This window comes from Epargyreus clarus, unplaced genomic scaffold (assembly GCF_041222505.1).
Source record: "Epargyreus clarus isolate Ecla_fem2 unplaced genomic scaffold, WU_Ecla_fem_2.2 ptg000025l, whole genome shotgun sequence".
NCBI lineage: Eukaryota > Metazoa > Arthropoda > Insecta > Lepidoptera > Hesperiidae > Epargyreus > Epargyreus clarus.
The window spans coordinates 618,944-641,710 of record NW_027332232.1 but is presented as its reverse complement, the minus strand read 5'-3'; the positions used below and the strand labels follow the sequence as shown (position 1 = coordinate 641,710).

Below are 22,767 nucleotides of genomic sequence, written 5' to 3'. Positions count from 1 at the left end.
ATCCTATGTTCTTTCTCGGGTCTCAGACTATCTTTGTACAAAATTTCATTAAAATAGATTCAGTGGTTTAGATGTGAAGAAGAGAACCACACAGACAGGGTTACTTTCGGATTTATAATATTAGTAAGGATTAGAAATTAATTACCACTTGCTTAAACGGTGAAGGAAAACATCGTAAGGATTCGAAGAAAAGTTCTCAAAGGTATGTGAAGTCTACCAATACGCACTTGTCCAGCGCCGTGGACTATGACCTAATCCTCATTCTGAGACCCGTGCCCAGCAGTGGGACGGTACTTGACACAACTGTCCGCGACAGTACCTGCACTGTATTAGCGGTGTGTCAACACGGTACCAATATGACGCCATGAGGTTTCTTCCCTCTATTTATTTGTTTTATGCATTTATTTTGGGTAAAGGCACTTTTATGTGTAAGAACAGTTTTCTGTTAAAATAAATATGAAAATTTAAAGTGACTACCTTTTACGGTTCAATCATAGATAGGTATAGATATAGGAGAGTACATTGCAAAGCTTTAAACGAATTGGAGTTTCTGTAGTTTTATTGCTTTATTTTATGTGACAATAAATAAATAATAAATATTTCACCGCCTTGTAATTGAAGGAAGCCATTAAATGGCTTAAACGGTTGTCAATTCTGTCAGCCATTTAATGGCTGTCAAGGTGTAATTTACGCGGAACAATACCGACATGCGCAGTTAAGTGGTGTAAAAACGACTGCCGTATGGATATCTGTAATCAACCCCAGATAGAATTAGATATTCCTACCTGAAGTCGATCACAGCTGCACCGCTATACCTGAGGATCAAGCTGGAACGCCTCGGATAATTACGTCTCTTACCACACCCTTCAAACCGGAAAACATAAACTTAACACTGCTGTTATAACAGAAATAGGTGTGACGGTGGTGCCGCCGGAGTCGAACCACAATGAGTTCTACCACAGTTAGTTTTTCAATAAAATGTTTTTGAATTACTATTTACTTAAAATTTAATTCTCTGTAAAACTAAATAGGAGTGCCCCAAGCCTATCCCAGCTGTGGGCTAAGCCCAGCAAACAGTCCCTTCAATTCGTAATTTGTTTATACAACAGCAATAAAAGTAAGTACATTTACAATGTATAGGGGGCGTGACGGGAGCTCCTACGAGAAAACCGAATTTGCATTTTCCAAATGTACGGTTTGCACAGACTAAACACGCGCAGAGAACGCATGATATTTATGGAATTTGGTCGACGCACTCTGTCTTAGATATTTAAACCAATGTTGGTTTAATAATTATCTAAGCACTCTGTGCATCTCGATTAGTGCATCTATCTGTTACAAAATACTTACAGCCGAACATAGTAATCCGTTTGACCCACTACGAAGGGTAACGACGACGATAAACGACGAAGTAAGCGCCGAACACACATAAAAACATAAAAAAAAAACATATATATACGGTCGAACTGAGAAATCTCCTCCTTTTTTGAAGTCGGTTAAAAATAGTTACATATGTAAAAATATGACCCAATTTTCGAAGATACTTTTCACCTCTCGGAACTCCTGAGCAAATATTTTGCTCGTGTAAAATCTTTATTATTGGCGTTTTAGTTACTCACATCTATCTTTATTTATCTGTCTATACCTCTCTACCAACAAACTGATCTGCACACTCAAATTTGTTTTCTCAAACAACTGTTTCTGTGTCGCTTTATTTAATTTGTTTCTCAAAACTGATTTCGAAGACTCTTTTGTGTTACGAATGTCTTGAAGAGGGGAATGACATTCATCGACGTATTACTTGTGTTGCGTTGTGTCCCTTGGTAATGTAGTGATTTGTCCCTGTAGTCCCGGGACTATAATAGAGCTACGGTATCCCCTGCCTGTCGTAAAAGGCGACTAAAAGGGGGCTTCCGGGCGGCAAAAGTGGGAGCTCGAACCGTCCAACAAGCAAGCCCGGGAAGGACGGCGGTGTGTGTGGCCGCATACCGTCGTAAACACCAGGTGTGCGGGAGGAGCGCAAATTGCTCCCCCAAAGTCAGAGCCCGATAGGGGCATCGCGCTCGGAGGACTCCGGTTGTGTTCCATCGGAGATCCCGGAGTTCTCCGCCAAGCGCTGAGGACGGCCACCGGGGGGGTTTTAGTGCGGTAAAACTCCCACATAACCCGGCGTCGCTCCCACGTCGTCGGGTACCTTTTGAAGGTTCCCCTCGTAAAAAAAATGGTAAGGTAGTTATTGGGAAGGTAGAACTAAGTGGGACCCTGTCTGGGTAGATCCAGCGGCACCACCGTCACTTCTATTTCTGTCATAACAGTGTAAGGCGCTTCTGGGTTTTAATTTGTGTGATAAGGAAGACATAGAAAGCGTTGCAACTTGGTCCCCAACGGATGCAATGTATCTGTGGTTGACTGTGGTTGGACTCTTTGCAGCAAATGAGCTTGCAGTTCACCTGATGGCTATTGCCTCTCATGGTCATCTGTAATCAGCCCCAAATAAAATTAGATTCCTACCTGAGGTCGGCCACAAGCGCCGCTATCCCTGAGGACTAAGCTGGAACGCCTCGGAAAAGTCTGTCTCCCTTACCACACCCTTCCAACCAGAGCACAGTAGCGCTTAACACTGCCATTATGAGGCAGAAATAGATGTGGTGGTGGTGTCGCCGGAGTCGAACCACAAAGGGTTCTACCAGCTTCTAAAGCACCTTCTGACAAACTCATAAAAACGCACAACATTAGAAATAAAGTCCTCACTCAAAAAGCGTCACAAAAAGGCCGTAGTAATAAAAATAAAGACCCACTCAACAAATTTAAGGCGAAGAGCCATAAACTGAGCCATAAGAAAATGCTACCAAATGCGACTTAGCTCGTTTTGGCGGTAAAATGGCTTACAAATACCAATTCTACGGATCATGGCTGCCTTAAACCATGTGTTCCACTCAACGCTTTCTACACACACAGCCCCACACTAGGATTCCCTGTATCGTGGGTGCTATGGATACACACAGACGAATACACAAACACCCAGATCCAGAAACAGAAACCTAAATTTAATAAAACCTCATAATTTAGATATCAGGCCGGGGATCGAACCCGGGACCCTCTGCGCGTCAGACCGGTATAGTGACCGCTCCGCCACGCGGGTCGTCAAACAATTGCGATGTTTTATTATGGTCAGTGTCAGACGGTGGTAGAGGCTTTTGTGGTTCGACTCCGGTGGCACCACCGTCACACCTATTTCTCCTTTAATAGCAGTGTTAAGCGCTGCTGTGTTCTGGTTTGAAGAGTGTCGTAAGGGAGACGTACCTTTCCGAGGCGTTCCAGCTTAGTCCTCAGGGGTAGCGGCGCATCCGTGGCCGACCTCAGGTAGGAATATCTAATCTTATCTGGAGTCGATTACAGATGACCATGGGCGGCAGTAGCCACTTACCATCAGGTGAACTGCATGCCCATCTGCTACTCCATATTATAAAAAAAATGTAGGCGTTATTTAGTCTTAGGGGTAGCGGCTCATCTGTCGACAACCTCAGGTAGGAATCTCATCTTATCTGGGGTTGATTACAGATCCATACAGCAGAAGCCATTAACCATCAGCAGGACTGTATGGTCGTGTGGTACTAATCAATCTCAGATAAAATAACATTCCTGCCCGAAATTGGCTTCAGGTGCGTCGAACTCCTGAGGAGTCAGTTGTATAAATATGTCCCTTACCACACTTCAAACTCACACAGCAGCGCTTAACACTGCTGTTATAACAGAAACAGGTGTGACGGTGGTGCCGGAGTCGAACCACAGGGGGTTCTACCACCTTCAAAACGTGTGTATATAAGTATATATACGTTTAATGTTTTTTGTCAATTCGAATTTATCTTTTCTAGCTTATAGCTTCAACGTGTTTATGCGACAAGAGCCTAAACGCAACCTATAATTGTTATTAATTGTGGGGTGGTAATCCTAGAGGGTTGGTACGTGTTTTTCAGTAAATGTTACCGATATATTTAGGATTATTTTTGGGGTGTTTTTTGCAGTTTTGGCGTTATGTCTCCCTGTCACAATGTTTTATAATCTTTAGCTAAGTAGAAAGATTGTGTGCGTCTTTATATAATAAACTAGCTGAACCGGCAAACTTTGAACCGCCTCAAAATCTATTTATCAAATATATTCATATAAAATATACCCTATGTTACTCGTGGATAATGTAGCTTTCGAATGGTGAAAGAATTTTTAAAATCGGTCCAGTAGTTTTTGAGCCTATTCATTACAATCAAACAAACAAACAAAGTTTTCCTCTTTATAATATTAGTATTAGTACAATACAATACAATACAAGTTTGTATACAAGCACACGAAGAGAAACTATTTCCAAATTTAAAAATTACAAAATGATTAGTACATTGTTTTACATACTAACTAATATTAAAAATGTGAATGTGTGTTCGTGTGTTACACTGTCACGTCTTAACTACAAAACCGTCATGAAATGTACACACGTTGTCAGGGGTACAGAAATGGACATAGGGTAGCGTTTATCCCGAAAAATGTACCGTTCTCGAGGGATAGATAAAAACTTCTAATCGTGTGTTAAGCCACGGGTAAATCTAGTCAATCGATAACAGTTAAACATTAATCATAGAAAGTTGAGCCGTGATAGTGTAGTAATTGAAACACGTCGTGGTTGAAAGGTCTGTGGTGCAAACCCACATTACCGGTTTTTTAAAGTTATATCTGTATTAGAAATTACTTAAACGCTGAAAACATCGTGACAAAATCTGCATATCTGAGAGTTCTTTAACAAAAGTTGTAAAGGTATGTGAAGTGTACCAATACGCACTTGTCCAGCGCGGTGGACTATGACCTAATTCTAAGATACACGTGCCCAGCAGTGGAACTGCAACAGATTGATACACAAGTTAAAAAGCTGTGTCAAAATTGAATAAAATGGCAACCAATTGAAAAGCTTGGCGCTTTGTCAGCTTTCAAAAATTTATTTGCTGTGAATTCCGATAGGGGGAGCAATTTTAAAAATAAGCTTCATTTTATAAGCGAAGCATATTTCATCTAAGTCATTAAAGATAAGAATCTTAAATAGCGGCAATTTGGCGAAGTATGGACAGCATAAAAATATTAAAAAAAAGTGTTAAATAATTGGACAAGAGCGGGTCGAAGTCGCACATGTTCCGTACCACCATTTTTTTATATATAGTAATTGTTATCATAGCAGCCATACAAGATTTTTTTACTTTCAGCAACTATTGTTATAGTAGGCACCGTTAATATTTACTCGAAAAAATCAAGTCTCGGCAATCTCAAGACAGACGGACAATGGGCGCTGGTAATAGGGTTCCGTTTTTACCGTTTGGGAGTCACTAATCAAGAATTTAAGTAACTTTATTTATTTTTCAATTTGTTTGCAGAAAACCCTTTCATTTGCTACCCATAATATGGGTGCATTCAAGGTTTTGGGTCTTCCGCCATATTGGATTTAAAATGACGTCACCAAACTAATCATACTTTGTCATGCAAACCAAACGTGTATGTATTTCAGATCAGTCGGTTGTAGCTGGTTCAAATCAGTTGCAAGAAGACTCACATACATACAACAACAAGTTAAATAATTTTCAAAAACATTCATTGTAATAACTATTTTGGCAATGCCCTTAATTTAGTCTTTAATAAGATTCGAGACAAATTGTAATTACACAAAGCTTACAAAAACAACTCAAATTGTCCCCAAAAGAGTAATTTTAAATGGCTCCTTGGCTCTTATCCAAATGGCAAATTATTTTCAATTTGGACAAATTTGTCGTGACTACTGGATAAGGATTCCGGAATTAAATAACTCTGCTGTGCGGTTTTACTCTGTTAAACTTTTTTTTTATATAATACTAGCTGACCCGGCAAACTTTGTGTTGCCATATAAATGAAAAAATGTTAAGGATGAACACTGAACAATCCTTATCACTTAGGGGTATGAAAAATAGATAGTAGCCGATTCTCAGACCTACTGAATATGCTTATAAACTTTGGTGAAAATCGGTAAAGCCGTTTCGGAGGAGTACGGTAACTAACATTGTGACACGAGAATTTTATATATAAGATTAGAGTAGACGAGGATGCAGTCAATCTGATGGTAAGCTACTGCCGTATGGACCTGTAATCAACCCCAGATAAGGGTATATTACTACTCGAGGTCAACCACAGATGTGCCGCTACCCCTGAAAACTGCCTCGAAAAAGTATGTCTCTCTCACCACACTCTTCAAACTAGAACACAGCAGCGCTTAACACTACTGTTAAAACAGAAATAGGTGTGACGGTGGTGCCGGAGTCGAAAGACTAAAGAACGAAAGAGTTCTACCACCGTTAAAAAGGTTTTTACTCGGGAGATTTCAAGGGTTTTAATTTTCCATGCGGAACCCTAATTCCTTTTCTAAAATAGATTGTATTTAAAAACTAAAAACGGCGCTTTTATACAAGTTAATCAAACTAAAATTTTATAATTGCTGCAATTTTTCAGTAACTTTGCCATGAACTTTCTTTAAGGCGCTCGAACACCTTTAAAGTCGTTAATCCTGATGATCCTGATAAGGACAATGGGACAAAATTATGAAAATCGTGTATTGTCATCAGTTCTTGATATTTGTTCAAAATTTTAAATTAATCGGACCGTTCAAAGTGGGTGAAAATCGAGTTCAAAGATTCCTTTACATACCTACATACATACATACATACATTAGACAACTTTGACGACCCACGTGGCGGAGCGTTCACCATACCGGTCTGACGCGCAGAGGTTCCCGGGTTCTATCCCCGGCCGGACAGATATCTAAATAATGAACTTCGATTTCCGTTTCTGGGTCTGGGTATTTGTGTATTTGTCTGTGGTACCTACGACAAATCCTTGTGTGGCTGTGAGTGTAAAATGCCTTTTAAATGAATTCCCTTGGCCCTTTTCCAAATGGCACCGAATTATTTTCAATTTGGATAAAGTTGGCTTGGCTCTACTGGATAAGGATTCCTGAAATAAATAGCTGTGCCCTGCGGTTTTACTCGCATTTTAAGTGTAAATACTTGAGATATTTTTTATCCCTACTAAGTAACTCTGTCTGTCTCTTCACGCTTAAACCACTTTGGATGAAATTTTATAAAAAGATGGATTGAGACCCGAGAAAGGACATAGCCTACTTTTTAGGGTTCCGTACGAAAAATCGTAAAACGGAACCCTTATAAAGTCACTCATATATAATATGAGAGTAGCAGACGAGCATGCTTATCATGGTTAGTAGCTACCGCCGAAGACATCTATAATCCCTAGATAACATTAGATTTCTAACTGTCGGTCACACGCTACCCCTAAGGACTAAACTGGAACGCCTCGGATAAGTATGTCTTTTACCACACTTCAAACTCACACAGCGGCGCTACACTGCTGTTATAACAGACACAGGTATGGCGGTGGTTGTCCCTGTAGTACCGGGATCAGAATAGGGCTACGGTATCCCCTGCCTGTTAGGAGGCGACTAAAAGGGGGCTTCCGGGGTTGCGGGTAGCAAGATTGGGAGGTCGAGCCGTCCGATAAGCAACTCCGGGAAGGACGGCGGTGTGTGTGGTCGCATACCGTCGTACGCACCAGACGGTGTAGAGAGCGCCTGGGCTCACCTGGACGGAGCCTGATGGGGCAACACGTTCAGAGGACTCCGGTTGCGTTCCGTTGGAGATCCCGGAGTGCTCTTCGCAGCGGTGAGGATGGCCACCGGGGGGGTTTTAGTGCGGTAAAAATCCCACATAACCCCGTGTCGCTCCCACGACACTGGGTACCTTTTGAAGGTTTCCCCAAAAAAAAAGGTATGGCGGTGGTGCCGGAGTCAAACGGTTCCACAATTTAACAGTTTTCGAAACTGTCGATTTCAATTTATCGAAAATTGATAAACGGGATGCAGTCCCAGGAGTTTCCGGGAGACTGCACTCGATAAATGAATTAAGGTTATTAATAGCCCGCATTGCGCTTTTGGCGGAGTGCCAAGTGCGAGCGGGCTCCTTGGAGACCTTCGTAAAGCATTACCACAGTGAGATGGTTATTAGCTTCGTGGGCCACCGTCAGTGATAGGTAAGTGGTTTTGAAGGTGGTAGAACCCTTTGTGGTTCGACTCCGGCGGCACCACCGCCACACCTATTTCTACCTAATAACAGCAGTGTTAGGCGCTGCTGTGTTCCGGTTTGAAGGGTGTGGTAAGGGAGATAGACTTTTCCGAGGCGTTCCAGCTTAGTCCTCAGGGGTAGCGGCGCATCTGTGGCCGACCTCAGGTAGGAATATCTAATCCTATCTGGGGTTGATTACAGATGTCCATGGGCGGCAGTAGCCACTTACCATCAGGTGGACTGCATGCTCGTCTGCTACTCTCATATTATAAAAAAAAAAAGCAACTCGGCCTCTCGATCGAGGGGTCCGAGGTTCAAATCCCAGGCACGCACTGATTTTTAAGTTATGTGCGTATTAGAAATTAATTATCACTTTCTAAACGGCGAAGGAAAAGATCGTGAGGAAACCTGCATACTTGAGAGATTTTATAAAAAAAAAAGTCTCAAAGGTGTGTGAATTGTACCAATACGCACTTGTCCAGCGCGGTGGACTATGGCCTAATCCTCATTCTGAGACCCGTGCCCAGCAGTGGGACAGTAATGGGTTGATGATGATGGACCACCGCCACACCTATTGCTTTACAAGAGCAGTGTTAAGCTAAAACATTGGGCGTTCTAACTTAGTTGCAACGCTAATTTAATATCACATTGTACTTTTGAAGGTTGACTCTGTGGTTCGACTCCGGTGGCACCACCACCATATCTATTTCTGTTATAACAATAGTGTTAGACCCTGCTGTGTTGTGGTTTTAAGTGTGGTAAGGGAGACATACTTTTCCGAGGCATTCCAGCTTAGTTGTCAGGGGTAGCGGCGCATCTGTGGTCGACCTCGGGTAGGAATCTAATCTTATCTGGAGTATTGCTCATACGGCAGTACCATACCATCAGGTGGACTACATGCTCGTCTGCTATTCTAAGATTAACTGACATTTTGTAAGTGCCACCGTTGGTACAAAATAAATATTTCAATGAAATTAAATGTTGATATTGATGATGTCACAATGATTGACTTCTTTGCTGCCGTTAAATGTTATCAAAATCAACGATTCACAGTGAAAGCATAATGGAGTCGAATTAATCAATATAATACAAATGATTGTTTGTGTGTATGTCCTGTACGGAATCGTAAACTATGTGATGATCTTTAGCAAAGTTGTCGTGCATGAGCCCACGAAGGTTTCTGAGTTGGTACAACCAATTTCGACAGATGGCACCACTGTCGTTCCAATAAAGGTACAATGTTTAGTTATATGTATGTCATGTTATTTTTCTTAAACGGGCGAAGCCGCGGGCACTGCTAGTTATTATACGAGTATAATCAAATGAAAGTGAATGTTATTAAAATATAGATGTTGTTGAGAGGACAACCTGTTTTGAAGCTATGATTAATGTGGTAACTTGATGGTGGTAGAAATCTTTGTGGTTCGACGTTAGAGACATCACCGCTACACCTGTTTCTGTTATAACAGCAGTGTTAAGCGCTGCTGTGTTCTGGTTTAAAGTGCGGTAAGGGAAACTTTTCTGAGACGTTCCAGCTTAGTCCGCAGAAGCAACGCTTGTAGCCGACCTCAGGTAGGACTCTAATATTATCTGGGGTTGATTACAGATGTTAATACCTGTTACCACTTACCGTAAGATGGATTGCCAGTTTGCTACTTTCATACTAAAATGATCGTAGCTCTTTTCCTTTTTGTAGCACGTCTAATTGACTTTTGATGTGAAACATCTATAGCCGCACGTAAAACCGATTTCTGGCGTGGCGACGCATACCGTGCTATACGATGGTATATATATACAGTCTATATGCAGTAGTGTGTACGGTGTGGCGACGCGTCGCCATGCGCAATCGAATTCAATAAATAGTCATCGTTATCTGGAAAAAAATCGTAATATTTTATTTTATCATTATGACATATTTAGTTCCTATCACAATATGTTCTTTTCTGCATATTACTTTTACAAAATAATGTCGATGTTTCACATCTGCCAGGCGCTCCGTGACGGCTCACATTTTTTTGAGCGCATTATCATCAACGTTTGCTAATTTAATCTAAAAAAAACTTGTGCTACAAGTTTTTTTTTAAATTTTATAGCACACTAGCTTTTACCCGCGGCTTTGCTCGCAGTCACGAGTCAGTGACAATAGTTGTTTCAATCTATTCCTTGGGAGCAGTACTTATTTCGGAATAAAAGGTAAAAAAAATAATCTCAAAGGTATGTGAAGTCTACCAATACGCACTTGGCCAGCGCGGTGGACTATGGCCTAATCCTTCTCATTATGAGAGGAGACCCGTGCCCAGCAGTGGGACAGTAATGGGCTGTTGATGTGATGATGTCATATGTCTTTTTCTAGACCTCTGACAACGTGTGTACAAAATTTCATGACAACTAGATTAGTAGTTAAGGCGTCAAAACATAACAAACAAACTTACTTTCACGTTTATAATATTAGTTATTATAGTACATTTTATTCGGACATGTTCGTCAATTATTTAATAGCTCCGTGAAATTGGAAGTCGCGAAGTTCTAACTTCAGGTCGATGCGGTCTTCAAAACGATCCCAACTTGTTAAAAGTTGTACGATGCCACCTCAAGACTGTACAATCGAGAACACAAGTGATTAGATACACAAATATACACAAATAACACAAATAAATATACACAATAAGAATTTGTACACAAATATAGCAGGTCGCTGCTTTGCATCAAGTGTCTATATATTACGGTTCAAGAGATAGAGCCCTGTGTCAGACAGACAGCGGAGTCTTAATAATAAGGTTCCGTTTTTAGGGTTCCGTACCCAAAGGGTAAAAACGGAACCCATCTCTGATAATCGTAATAGATAGACACTTGAAAGTTTGACAGATGATGTATAAAGGTGGCCGCTATAACAACAAATGTAAATATAAAAAAAGTTGAAAATAAATGGGATCCCCATACAAGAAACCGCTGAGACCGCAAGAAACCCGAAATTTCTCGACGTTTTTCAATTTATCTATTGAATCGTAATAGGTAGACAGTTACAATTTTCACAATTTATTTATTTCAGTGGCTGCTATAACAACAAATACTAAATATAAAAAAAATATATGAAAATGTTGGTGGCACGGAACCCTCTGTGTGCGAGTTCGACTTGCACTTGGCCAATTATTACCATTTGGTAACGGAACCCTAAAAACAAGAGAAAATGATAATGTGCAAATAAAATTTTCATTATGAAACTATTTTCATTTATAAACATTAAGCTACTTTGAAATTTTATTTTTATTTATTTACATTACGTATCTGTAAAGTATGCAACAGTTACGTGTAAGGGACAGCCCTACACGTCAAGGCTGCTTCGCGCAGCCCTACGCGTGCTCACGCTGCATCGTGTGTTCGCGGAACGGCCAGCGCTGACGAGGCGCGTCCCACGTGCAGGTGGCCGTCCACCATGGGAACAGTTCACCTCCATCGCGGAAAGTGACTCTATCTCTTTTTTTTATAATATAGGAGTAGCAGACGAGCATGCAGTCCACCTGATGGTAAGTGGCTACTGCCGCCCATGGACATCTGTAATCAACCCCAGATAGGATTAGATATTCCTACCTGAGGTCGGCCACAGATGCGCCGCTACCCCTGAGGACTAAGCTGGAACGCCTCGGAAAAGTCTGTCTCCCTTACCACACCCTTCAAACCGGAACACAGCAGTGCCTAACACTGCTGTTATTAGGTAGAAATAATCCTAAATACCTATCTCATATATTTCTTATTATTCCTTACTGTTACAAGTTGTGTTTAAATTTAAATAAAATTTTTAATTCGTTCGCGAAATAGACTATTGCAATTCTTTCCTCGACGCCCAGCTCCCATAACTCAACTGTAAACAAATGTAAGCACTGTTGTCAGCGATGGTACATTAGTAGACAAATTAATTTCACTCAGCACTCAAAGTGCAAATAGTTTGAAACCACTTCTGAAATTCACTTTGGTGAACTATTTTACAGATACTTGCTTCTACATAGTGTTGTGTTTGTGTGTGGGTGTGTGAATGTGAATGCCTGCGTGTGAATGTGTGTGCACGCAAACATTTTTATTTGCATATTTATTTGTGTGTGTGTGTAAGTGTGTGTGTGATTGGGCGGGATTCGCGCTTTAAAACTACTAATTACTCAACATATTGTTACATGGTCTTAGTCTAAATATGGCACGAATCTTAAGCCAATCTCAGATAAGGCTAAAGTTACAGATAGATACATAAATATGTACCATGGCCAATCTCAGATAAGACTACAGATAGATAGGTAAAATGTAAGCACTGTTGTCAGCGATGGTACATTAGTAGACTGAAATTAATTTCACTCAGCACTCAAAGTGCAAATAGTTTGAAACCACTTCTGAAATTCACTTTGGCGAACTATTTCAGAGATATTTGCTTCTACATAGTAGTGTGTGTGTGTGGGTGTGAATGCCTGCGTGTGAATGTGTGTGCACGCAAACATTTTTATTTCCATATTTAATTGTGTGTGTGTGTGTGTGTAAGTGGGCGGATGTTCGCGCTTTAAAACTACTAATTACTAAACATATTGTTACATGGTCTTAGTCTAAATATGGCACGAATCTTAAGCCAATCTCAGATAAGCCTACAGTTACAGATAGGTAAAATGTTAGCACCGCTGTCAGCGATGGTACATTAGTAGACTGAAATTAATTTGAACAGCACTCAAAGTGCAAATAGTTTGAAACCACTTCTGAAATTCACTTTGGCGAACTATTTCAGAGATACTTGCTTCTACTGTGATAGCATCTTTATACCTATTGCACCGTAGTAGCGTTGTGTAAGTGTGTGTGCGTATGCGCGCGCGTGTGTGTGTCTGTGTGTAGGAATGCCTGCGTGTGTTTGCGCGCAAACATTTTCATTTGCTTATTTGCCAGTATTTTTCTGTCTCTCTGTAAGTGCCTGTATGTTTTGTGTGCCAGCGTATGTGTGTGTCTGTTTGTATGACTGCCTGCGTGTAATTGTGTGTGTGCGCTAACATTTTATTTGCACGCGTGTCGGTCCGTTTCTATGGCTCTCTGTAAGTGCCTGTATGTTTTGTATGCCTGCGTGTGTATGTGTCTGTTTGTATGACTGCCTGCGTGTAATTGTGTGTGTGCGCTCACATTTTATTTGCACGCGTGTCGGTCCGTTTCTATGGCTGTATAATTCGTATGTACCTGTGTAAGTACCTGTATAATTCGTGTGTCTGCGTATGTGTGTGTGTTAGACGGTGTCTATGCATGCAAAATATGTTTGTGGGTCCCTGTGTTTATGTTTCTGTGTATATTTGAAAGCGTGCAATTGTGTATGTAAGTCTTTGTGCGTGAACGAAAAAACATTTTTTTTGCATGCGTGCCGGTCTCTTTCTCTCTCTGTGTGTGTGTGTGTGTGTGTCGTTGTGTGTGAGTGTCTGTGCATTGGTGTGTAGTACATTAAAGAAACCCTTATTTATTCCAGCTTCTTTTATATATTTTTACCAGAGGCTTCACTGCCACACCTCTTTCTGCTATAACAGCAGTGTAGCGCTGCTGTGTTCCGGTTTGAAGTGTGGCGAGACACATACTTATCCGAGGCATTGATTACAGTTCTGCCATCAGTTGGACTGCATGCTCGTTAGCTTAAATTGACTTTTTAATAACGTCATTATGCCACTTATGTGTGGTCATTGACCACTTTTTTACCACTGCTATGTAAATATGTTTCTTACCAATCGACTAAAAAAGTTGATATCAAAATTACTTTGTAGGGTTGACGCAAATATGTTTTAAATTTTGTGTGTTCTTTTAAAATATTGTGTGTATCATGAGGGAAATTATTAGAAATGAAAAATATATTAATCAATGATGGGTACTTATTCGTATAGTATATTATATCTGTAAATAGTTAATCTTATATATAAAATTCTCGTGTCACAATGTTAGTTACCGTACTCCTCCGATACGGCTTTACCGATTTTCACCAAATTTTATATGCATATTCAGTAGGTCTGAGAATCGGCTACAATCTATTTTTCATACCCCTAAGTGATAAGGGTTGTTCATCCTTAACATTTTTTTATTTATATGGCAACACAACGTTTGCCGGGTCAGCTAGTAAATAAATATAATTATCGTAACGTAACACTAAAGTGTAACCGCTTCCGTTACAAAAATCGTTACACTATTTTTTTTTTCATGCCGCGCCTAAAGAAGTGTAACTTCAATGATTTTTTGAGTCAAAATAGTCATTATGCTGACAAAAATTATCAAAATATTTTGTATGTTAATATCAAACTTGTCTTTTGAAAGTATTGTGGCATGAAAAAAGTTTATTTATTTTTAAGGTGGGTAGAAATTAAAATTCGACTCGGTAGGTACCACCGTCACACCTGTTTCTGTTATAACAGCAGTGTAGCGCTGCTGTGTTCTGGTTTGAAGTGTGGTAAGGGACATATCCGAGGCATTCCAGCTTAGTCTTCAAGACCAGTAAGCAATACCTGAGACCGACTTCAAGTAGACCTAATATCTGGGGCTTTGAGATTAAAAATAAATATAGTTCAAAAAAACTAAAAAACACGCTCTTATGATAAAATCAACTAAAAAGTAGAAAATAATTTTCAATCTAGGAATCAATTAAGGAACAGTAAATTTTATAATTGTGAAAAAAGCGTGGAGTACTCCACTTATCAATTCACGAAAAGCAACATACATACATACATACATACATACATACATACATACACACATACAACCCAAAGCGTGTTAAAAATGAAATAAAATTACGTTTACAAGTCCAACCCTAAAAGTAATCGCGCAGGAGTCGAACCCGGGAACGCCCATAACATAACTCACTTGCCGCTGCCGGCCAATCGTGGCCAAGATAATATAATGTTAGATATGAAACATAGATTATAAATATAAGGCATAAATTTGAACCATTAATTTTAATGTAAATAGTTTGTAAATTTTGCGCTATTAATTTTTAGTCAACTTTTTTATATAATATAGGAGTAGCAGACGTACATGTAGTCCACCTGATGGTAAGCTACTGTCGTGGACAGCTGTAATCAACCCCAGATACGATTAGCTTCCTACTTGAGGTGGGTCACATACGCCGCTACCTCTGAGGACTTAGCTGGAACGGCTCGGATAAGTATGTCTCTTAGCACACTTCAAACTAGAACACAGCAGTGTTTAACACTGCATTGTAGCATTGAAGGTGGTAGAGCCCTTTGTGGTTCGACTCCGGCGGCACCACCGTCACGCCTGTTTCTGCCTCATAACAGCAGTGTTAGGCGCTGTTGTATTCTGTTTGAAGGGTGTGGTAAGGGAGACATACTTTTCCGAGGTGTTCCAGCTTAGTCCTCAGGGGTAGCGGCGCATCTGTGGCCGACCTCAGGCAGGAATATGTCTGGGGTTGATTACCGATGTCCGTGGGCGGCAGTAGCCACTTACCATCAGGTGGACTGCATGCTCGTCTGCTACTCCTATTAAAAATACACTAAACACCAAAGAAGTGTAACTTCTTTAGGTACAAAAGTGTACACACGCTTTTCTCTCAATTGATTGAAGATATTCGATATCGGTTCCAGTAACCAATTACGTTTGATTGCACAATCGTTGGTCAGTGGTTTTCTGGAATTAATCGATTAATAGGGATGGGTGCTGTCGATTATATCGAGTCGAGTACAAGTCGAACCCGCACACTGACGGATCCGTACCATTATCATTTTCATTTTTTAACACGCTTTTATTAGCTTGGGTTGTACGTTTGTATGTTTGTATGTATGTATGTACATAACAGTAACGGAATCTTTGAGCCCGATTTCTATCCACTTTGAATGATACGATAATTGTTCAAAATTTTGAACAATTATCAAAAACCGATGACAATACACGATTTTAATAATTTTGTATCATTGTCCTTATCAACATCCTCAGGATTAACTATTTTCGAGGCGAGATTGTTCGAGCGCCTTAGAGAAAGTTCATCGCAAAGTTACTAGATTGCAACAATTATTGATTTTTAGTTTTGAAAATATTCATGTTATTTCCCTATAACTCAAATGTTCTGAAACATATCTATAATGCCCTCTTGTAAAATGATTTTTAGGATTCTGGATTAGGAATACTGTAGGTGAAATTTAAAAAGATATAAAGATAGTGTTGGTTTTAAACGACTTCAAACGCACAAGCAGACACACAAGAATTCGAAAAATGATAGAAATTGTTATTATTACGTATTCTCAGATTTCCTTACTTATTATAAGTATCGATAAGTCAACTTATCGACACTTATTATAAGTATCGATAAGTCAACTTATCGACTGTTCAATCCCTGACTGCTATTTAAGTCAATTCAATAATTATGAGAGTGCAATTAGCACTCGATGGGATCATATTTAAATACGTTTTGCTTAACGTGGGAACTGTTTTGAGCGGATGGCTTCGTGGTTAGGGTTCAACTCGTGTGTACCGGGTTCGAATCCCAGAAAAAAAATTGAAATGCAAAATTAAAATTTCGGAAAATTCGAAACTAATCGCATATAGTGATAGATTAGTGTAAGTGGGCCTGTTAATCGGAGGGTCCCAGGTTCGAACCCACTACAATTTTCAAGGTTACGTGCGTGACAAATTAATTATCACTTGCTTTAACGGTAAATGAAAATATTATGAAGAATATGTATAGATGTATATATTACTCACAAGATGAGGCAAGATGTTCTTTCAATGATTCTTAATTAAAATAAATGATGTTATACATTTTATGACACATTGATTCCGATTGTGGTCTAATTAAGAAGATTGAGCGTTTTTTTTATATAATAAACGAGTAGCAGACGAGCATGCTCCATCTGATGGTAAGCTATTGCCGTATGGACATCGGTAATCAACCTCAAATAGGATTAGATATTCCTACCTGAGGTCGGTCACAAGCGCCGCTACCTCCGAGGACTAAGCTGGAACGTCTCGGATAAGTATGTCTCCCTTACCACACCATTCAAATCAGAACAGCAGCGCTTAACGCTGCCTTTATAAGGCAGAAATAGGTCTGGAGGTAGTGCCGCCGGAGTCGAACCACAAAGGGTTCGGACCACCTTCGGTTCTTAATTTTCCTTCTGTAATTAGTAAATGATGTTATATATTTTATTACACATTGATTCGGGTTGTGGTCTAATTAAGAGGATGCGGCGTTTTATCCAACTGCCGAGGGTAATGTGTTACGAGCGTATGTATGTACTCGTATGTGTCATTCTTTGTCACGCTGCAGCACAAACGACTTGACGGATTAACATATGAGGTGTCGTTGGATTCGTCTAAATTGTGGGAGTGAGATGGGCTATATTTTAAAACAGAGGGGTTTTTGTTTGTATAATATTCTATACTCTAAATACACCCATTTTATTCCTTTAAAAAAATTAAGGTGATAGAACCAAAGTTTGACTGTTGTGGTACCACCGTCACACCTACGCGTGCAGCAGTTCAGCGTGTGCGGGTGTGTGCTGACTTACATATGAGGTGAGCGGCTTAGTGCTCAGGAGTGACGTGTGATCGGCTTCAGGTGGAACCTGCTCTGTATGGAGTTACAGAGATACGACGGTGACCACTTACCAGCAGATGGACTACATTTGCTAAGAAAGCAACACTCCATTGGATTTGCTATAAGTGTACAAACCAACACAAACATAGTCAAACACTATCCACACGTAAGAATTTGTAAGTTTGTTGATGTTTGCCAAGCATACGTGCCATGTTTTTGGTAAAATCAAAAAGTAGAGTCATGCAATAAAATTGATTGCTCGTAAGAGGCAATATATTTTACGATTCGACCCAAATTGGCTGTAAACTTGCAGGAGAGCTTTATAAGCTTCGTTATACGGTATTACTACAAACAAAATGGCTGCTATACTGTGGTACATTATGTTCAAAAAGTTATAGACGTATTCGCTATTTATTTATTTATTCATTTGTTTGGCAATCCAACAGCGTTACACATCGATAAAAGAAGATTACAATTTGTTACATGTAATATGGCCAAAAATGAATTACACTAAATAATAACTATGAGAAATTCAAATTACAATTTATTTACATTTCAATATGATAGACCAACTATCTGATAGTATTTAACAGAAAAAATAAACACTGCATCACCAAATTTGTACACGCAGTTAACGAAAGAAGATGAAGAGGGCTGAATTTCTCAAAAAATCTAAAGCAATTGATAGTGCAAAAGTTTTGAAAGGTGTAATGATATGTTGATCGCCGATTTCAGGACTATGTACCAACTTAAATATTTTTAAGGTTCCGTACCGAAAGGATAAAAACGGAACCCTATTACTATGACTCAGCTGTCTGTCCATCTATCACAGGGCTCTATATCCTGAACCGTAATAGATAGACACTTGAAATTTTTACAGAGTAGGTATGTATGACCGCTATAATAACACAAACTTAAAATAAAATAATTATATATTAAAAACTAAAAACCACACTAAAATCGCACAAGGAAAATCGTTAATCCTGATTCCTGACGAGGAGAATGGGATAAAATTATTAAAATCGTGTATTGTAATCGGTTCTTGATAATTGTTCAAAATTTTAAATTAATCGGACCGTTCAAAGTGGGTAAAATCGAGCTCAAAGACTCCATTACATACATACATACAAGCCAGGCCAATAAAAGCGTGGTAATGAGGTTGAAAATATACCTACCTACCTACCTACCTACCTATTTATTTTCCAACTTTTTTTCGCCATATAACAAACCGTAATAGGTAGACAGTTCATATTTTCACAATGCTATAATAAAAATAAAAGAAAACTTCAGTGGTACGGAATCCTCAGTATACGAGTTCGACTCGCACTTGGCCAATATTATTCATATAGAATTCGGTTGGCCTTTTGTTATTTTTTTAAGCATAATTATTATATTGCTTCATAAATTCATATATTAATAATGATACCTTGAATCCAGATTAAAGGGATTCCCTAAGTACCATAGATACATCTTGTTTACATAACTATCAATTACCCTATCACACCCTCTATCACCCCTTAAGGGATCATTACATTATTAGCATGAAACCCACCCTTATCAGATGCACCCCTGTGAATTGATTTTACGTAGAAACTAAATTTTCATGTCTCTAAGCTCTACATTTCATGTTACTCGCTGAAACACATTTTTTACAAGTTTTTTTGAAATTGTTATTTCGTATGTATGTGAATTGAAGGTAGAACCCCTTGTGGTTCTATACCACCGTTACATCTATTTCTACCTACTAACAGCAATGTTAAGTGCTGCTGTGTTCCGGTTTGAAGGGTGTGGCAAGGGACAGACTTTTCCGAGGCGTTCCAGCTTAGTCCTCAGGGGTAGCGGCGCATCTGTGGCCGACCTCAGGTAGGAATATCTAATCCTATCTGGGGTTGCTTACAGATGTCCATGGGCGGCAGTAGCCACTTACCATCAGGTGGATTGCGTGCTCGTCTACTACTCTTATATTATAAGAAAAAGAGTCGCTTTTCCGAGGCATTCCAGCTTAGTCCGGCAGTAGCCATTTACTATCAGTCGGACTGCATGCTCAACATGCAGCCCATGGACATCTGTAATCAACCCCAGATGCGCCGGTACCCCTGAGGACTAATCTGGAATGCCTCAAACAAGTCTCCCTTCCCACACTTCAAACCATAACACAACAGCGCTTAACACTGCTGTTATAACAGAAATAAGTGTGGCGGTGACGCCGGGGTTGAGCCCCAAAGGGTTCTACCACCTTTAAATTTGAGGTTCTTCGTCATCATCATCAACCCATAATTGTCCCACTGCTGGGCACGGGTGTCCTCTCAGAATGAGAAGAATTAGGCCATAGTCCACCGCTCTTGCCAAGTGCGTATTGGTAGACTTCACATACCTTTGGGATTTTTTTTATAAATCTCTCAGGTATGCAGGTTTCCTCACGATGTTTTCCTTCACCGTTTAAGCAAGTGATAATTAATTTCTAATACGCACATAATTTTGAAAAATCAGAGGTGCCTGGGATTTGAACCTCGGATCCCTCGATTGAGAAACCGAGTTTCTTAACCACTAGGCTATCACTGCTATTTTATAGAGGTTTCTTTAGAGGTTATAAAGGTTTCTTTAGAGGTAGATTTAGAGGTTCTTACTATAACAAAACAAAATCTCTACACATTCTCAGTGTAACAATTTCCTCCCATACTCCCATTGACGTAAGTAAAGGAGGTCATTATGTCGCTCCACTTATGTAATCTCTTTAGCAATAATGTAGCTAAGTGGGAACTAAGTGCAGGGTAAACCACCCTCTCACTACCCTTTGGTTTGAATTACCCGTCTTGCGATGTATTTCCGAAAAATCTTTGTGATATTCTTAAAATTTAAAGGAACACTTTGTGGTTCGAATCTGGCATCACCGCCACACTTGTTTCTGTTATAACAGCAGTGTAGCGCTGCTGTGTGAGTTTGAAGTGTGGTAAGAGACATACTTATCTGAGGCGTTCCAGCTTAGTCTTCAAGAGTAGTGGTGATTCTCTGGCCGACCTCAGGTCGGAATCTTAGTTTTTTCTGGGGTTAATTACAGATGGCCTTAACCACTTACGATCAGTTGGACTGCATGCTCGTCTGCTACTCTTATATTATATAAAAGTCTAGTGGTTGAAACTCAGCTACTCAATTGAAGGGTCCGAGGTTCAAACTCTAGACAATCTGAATTTTCAAAGTTATGAGCGTTTTATAAATCACTAGCTGACCCGGCAATCGTTGTGTTGCCATATAAATAAAAAAATGTTAGTTTGAACAACCCTCATCACTTAGGAGTATGAAAAATAGATAGTAGCCGATTCTCAGACCTACTGAATATGCATATAAAATTTGATGAAAATCGGTAAAGCCGTTTCGGAGGAGTACGGTAACTAACGTTGTGACACGAGAATTTTATATATAAGATAATCACTTACAGTTTATTTAACAAACATTTTCTTTGTTTCAGAGATCTACAAGGCAACAACATAAGCATAATCTTCCAAAGCGATTTTCAAAATCTGAAGGATTTGAAAATTTTGTAAGTATAACGTTTTTATGTTCATTAAAATCCCCTCAAAAATTTGTGTAAATTAGGGTCAAATTCATAAAAAATACTCGACCTACTAAAATCTAAATTTTTAACCGACTTCAAAAAGGAGGTGGTTATCAATTCGGCCGGTATCTTTTTTTTTTTTTTTGAAATTGAAAAACTTTCAATCAAAATTTTTATTAAATCCTATATACAATTTTTTTTTTCTCTATATACATTCTACCTATAATTTTCTCTGTTCGAATTTAACTTTACAAATTATTTTCTTATTGCAAGAATTTAATTTTTTTTAATTCGAAAATCGTTACCCCCCGTAAAAATAAATTAATTAGTCGGGTAAAAATAAATTCAATCCGACGTCAATAAATAAACTCAATTTTAATATTTGTTACAGGCAACTCTCCGAAAATCAAATTCATACAATCGAAAGAGACGCCTTCGTCGAATTAACTGCATTGGAACGCCTGTGAGTACTTTAAAAATACTTCTCGACAAGTTTCAATCGTACCGTGTTGTGGACAAGCAGCGACATCTACTGTGTACATTGGAACTATAAAGGACCAATCATAAAGCGTAAAATTGAACGGCGGAATGATGTGTCTTTGTAACGACGTTCGGAAATATTGTGTTGTTTTTCAGGATACTTTGAGATTGCTAGAACTGTTTTTGTAGTTATTATAATTCTTTTTCATAACATTTTTTGGAAATAGTGGTGTATTTCTAGATTTTTATTTTATTGTAGGAGTGATTAGATTTCAAAATTTAGGTTAGGATAGATTCAGGCAAGATTTAGGTTAATTTAGTTACGTAGCAAAAAAGAAAAAAAGGCGACAAGGTATTAACTTCAGCTAAAAAAAAGTACAACGCGTAAAGTGCTTGTCATATACAAGTGCTTGTAAGTAAGGCGTCAATAGTCTTAACTTTATTCAGTTTGGAAAAAAACTACAACGCTTAAAGCGCTTGTAAGTAAGGCGCCAATAGTGTTACCTTAATTGAGTTAAAACAAAGTACAACGCGTAAAGCGCTTGTCATATGCAAGTGCTTGTAAGTAAGGCGTCAATAGTGTTAGCTTTATTCAGTTAAGGCAAAGTGCTTGTCATATATAAGTGCTTGTAAGTAAGGCGACAATAGTGTTATCTGCAGTTAAGATTGTGATGCGATCTCAAGGTATGGTTCTCTTTCAGAAAACTGAGCAATAACCGCCTGGGTCATATAGCTGATGGCCTATTTGTGAGGCTGCGGCGGCTCCAGCGGTTGTGAGTAGCGGGAGGGGGAGGGAGGGAGCTTGCTGGATTTTTGAGCTGTAGGGTGAATGGGGTCGTTTTCGTCACATTTTAATATTCTTCATATTTTATTATTCTTTACATTTTTAAATTATTAATATGTTTTGGATTGGGATATTTTGGGGACTTCGTTTAACAATAATATCTTGAGCTAAATGGTTGTCTATAAAAAGGATATAGGAACAAGAATTAACTACAAAAATAGACATTGTTCCAGAAAACAATCTTTAGGAAGACATAAATTACAAAATATTTTTATTA

The 22,767-nt window shown here is 39.2% G+C and overlaps 1 protein-coding gene across 1 annotated transcript in view; it reads left to right on the top strand.

Moving 5' to 3' along the window:
- Positions 1–22,767, top strand: part of sli (slit guidance ligand) — a 147,837-nt gene that overhangs the window by 62,182 nt on the left and 62,888 nt on the right. The window contains exons 3-5 of the mRNA XM_073087123.1: positions 21,140–21,211; positions 21,618–21,689; positions 22,408–22,479. Of these exons, the coding sequence (XP_072943224.1) occupies positions 21,140–21,211; positions 21,618–21,689; positions 22,408–22,479 (216 nt within the window). The remainder of the gene's footprint in view (positions 1–21,139; positions 21,212–21,617; positions 21,690–22,407; positions 22,480–22,767) is intronic.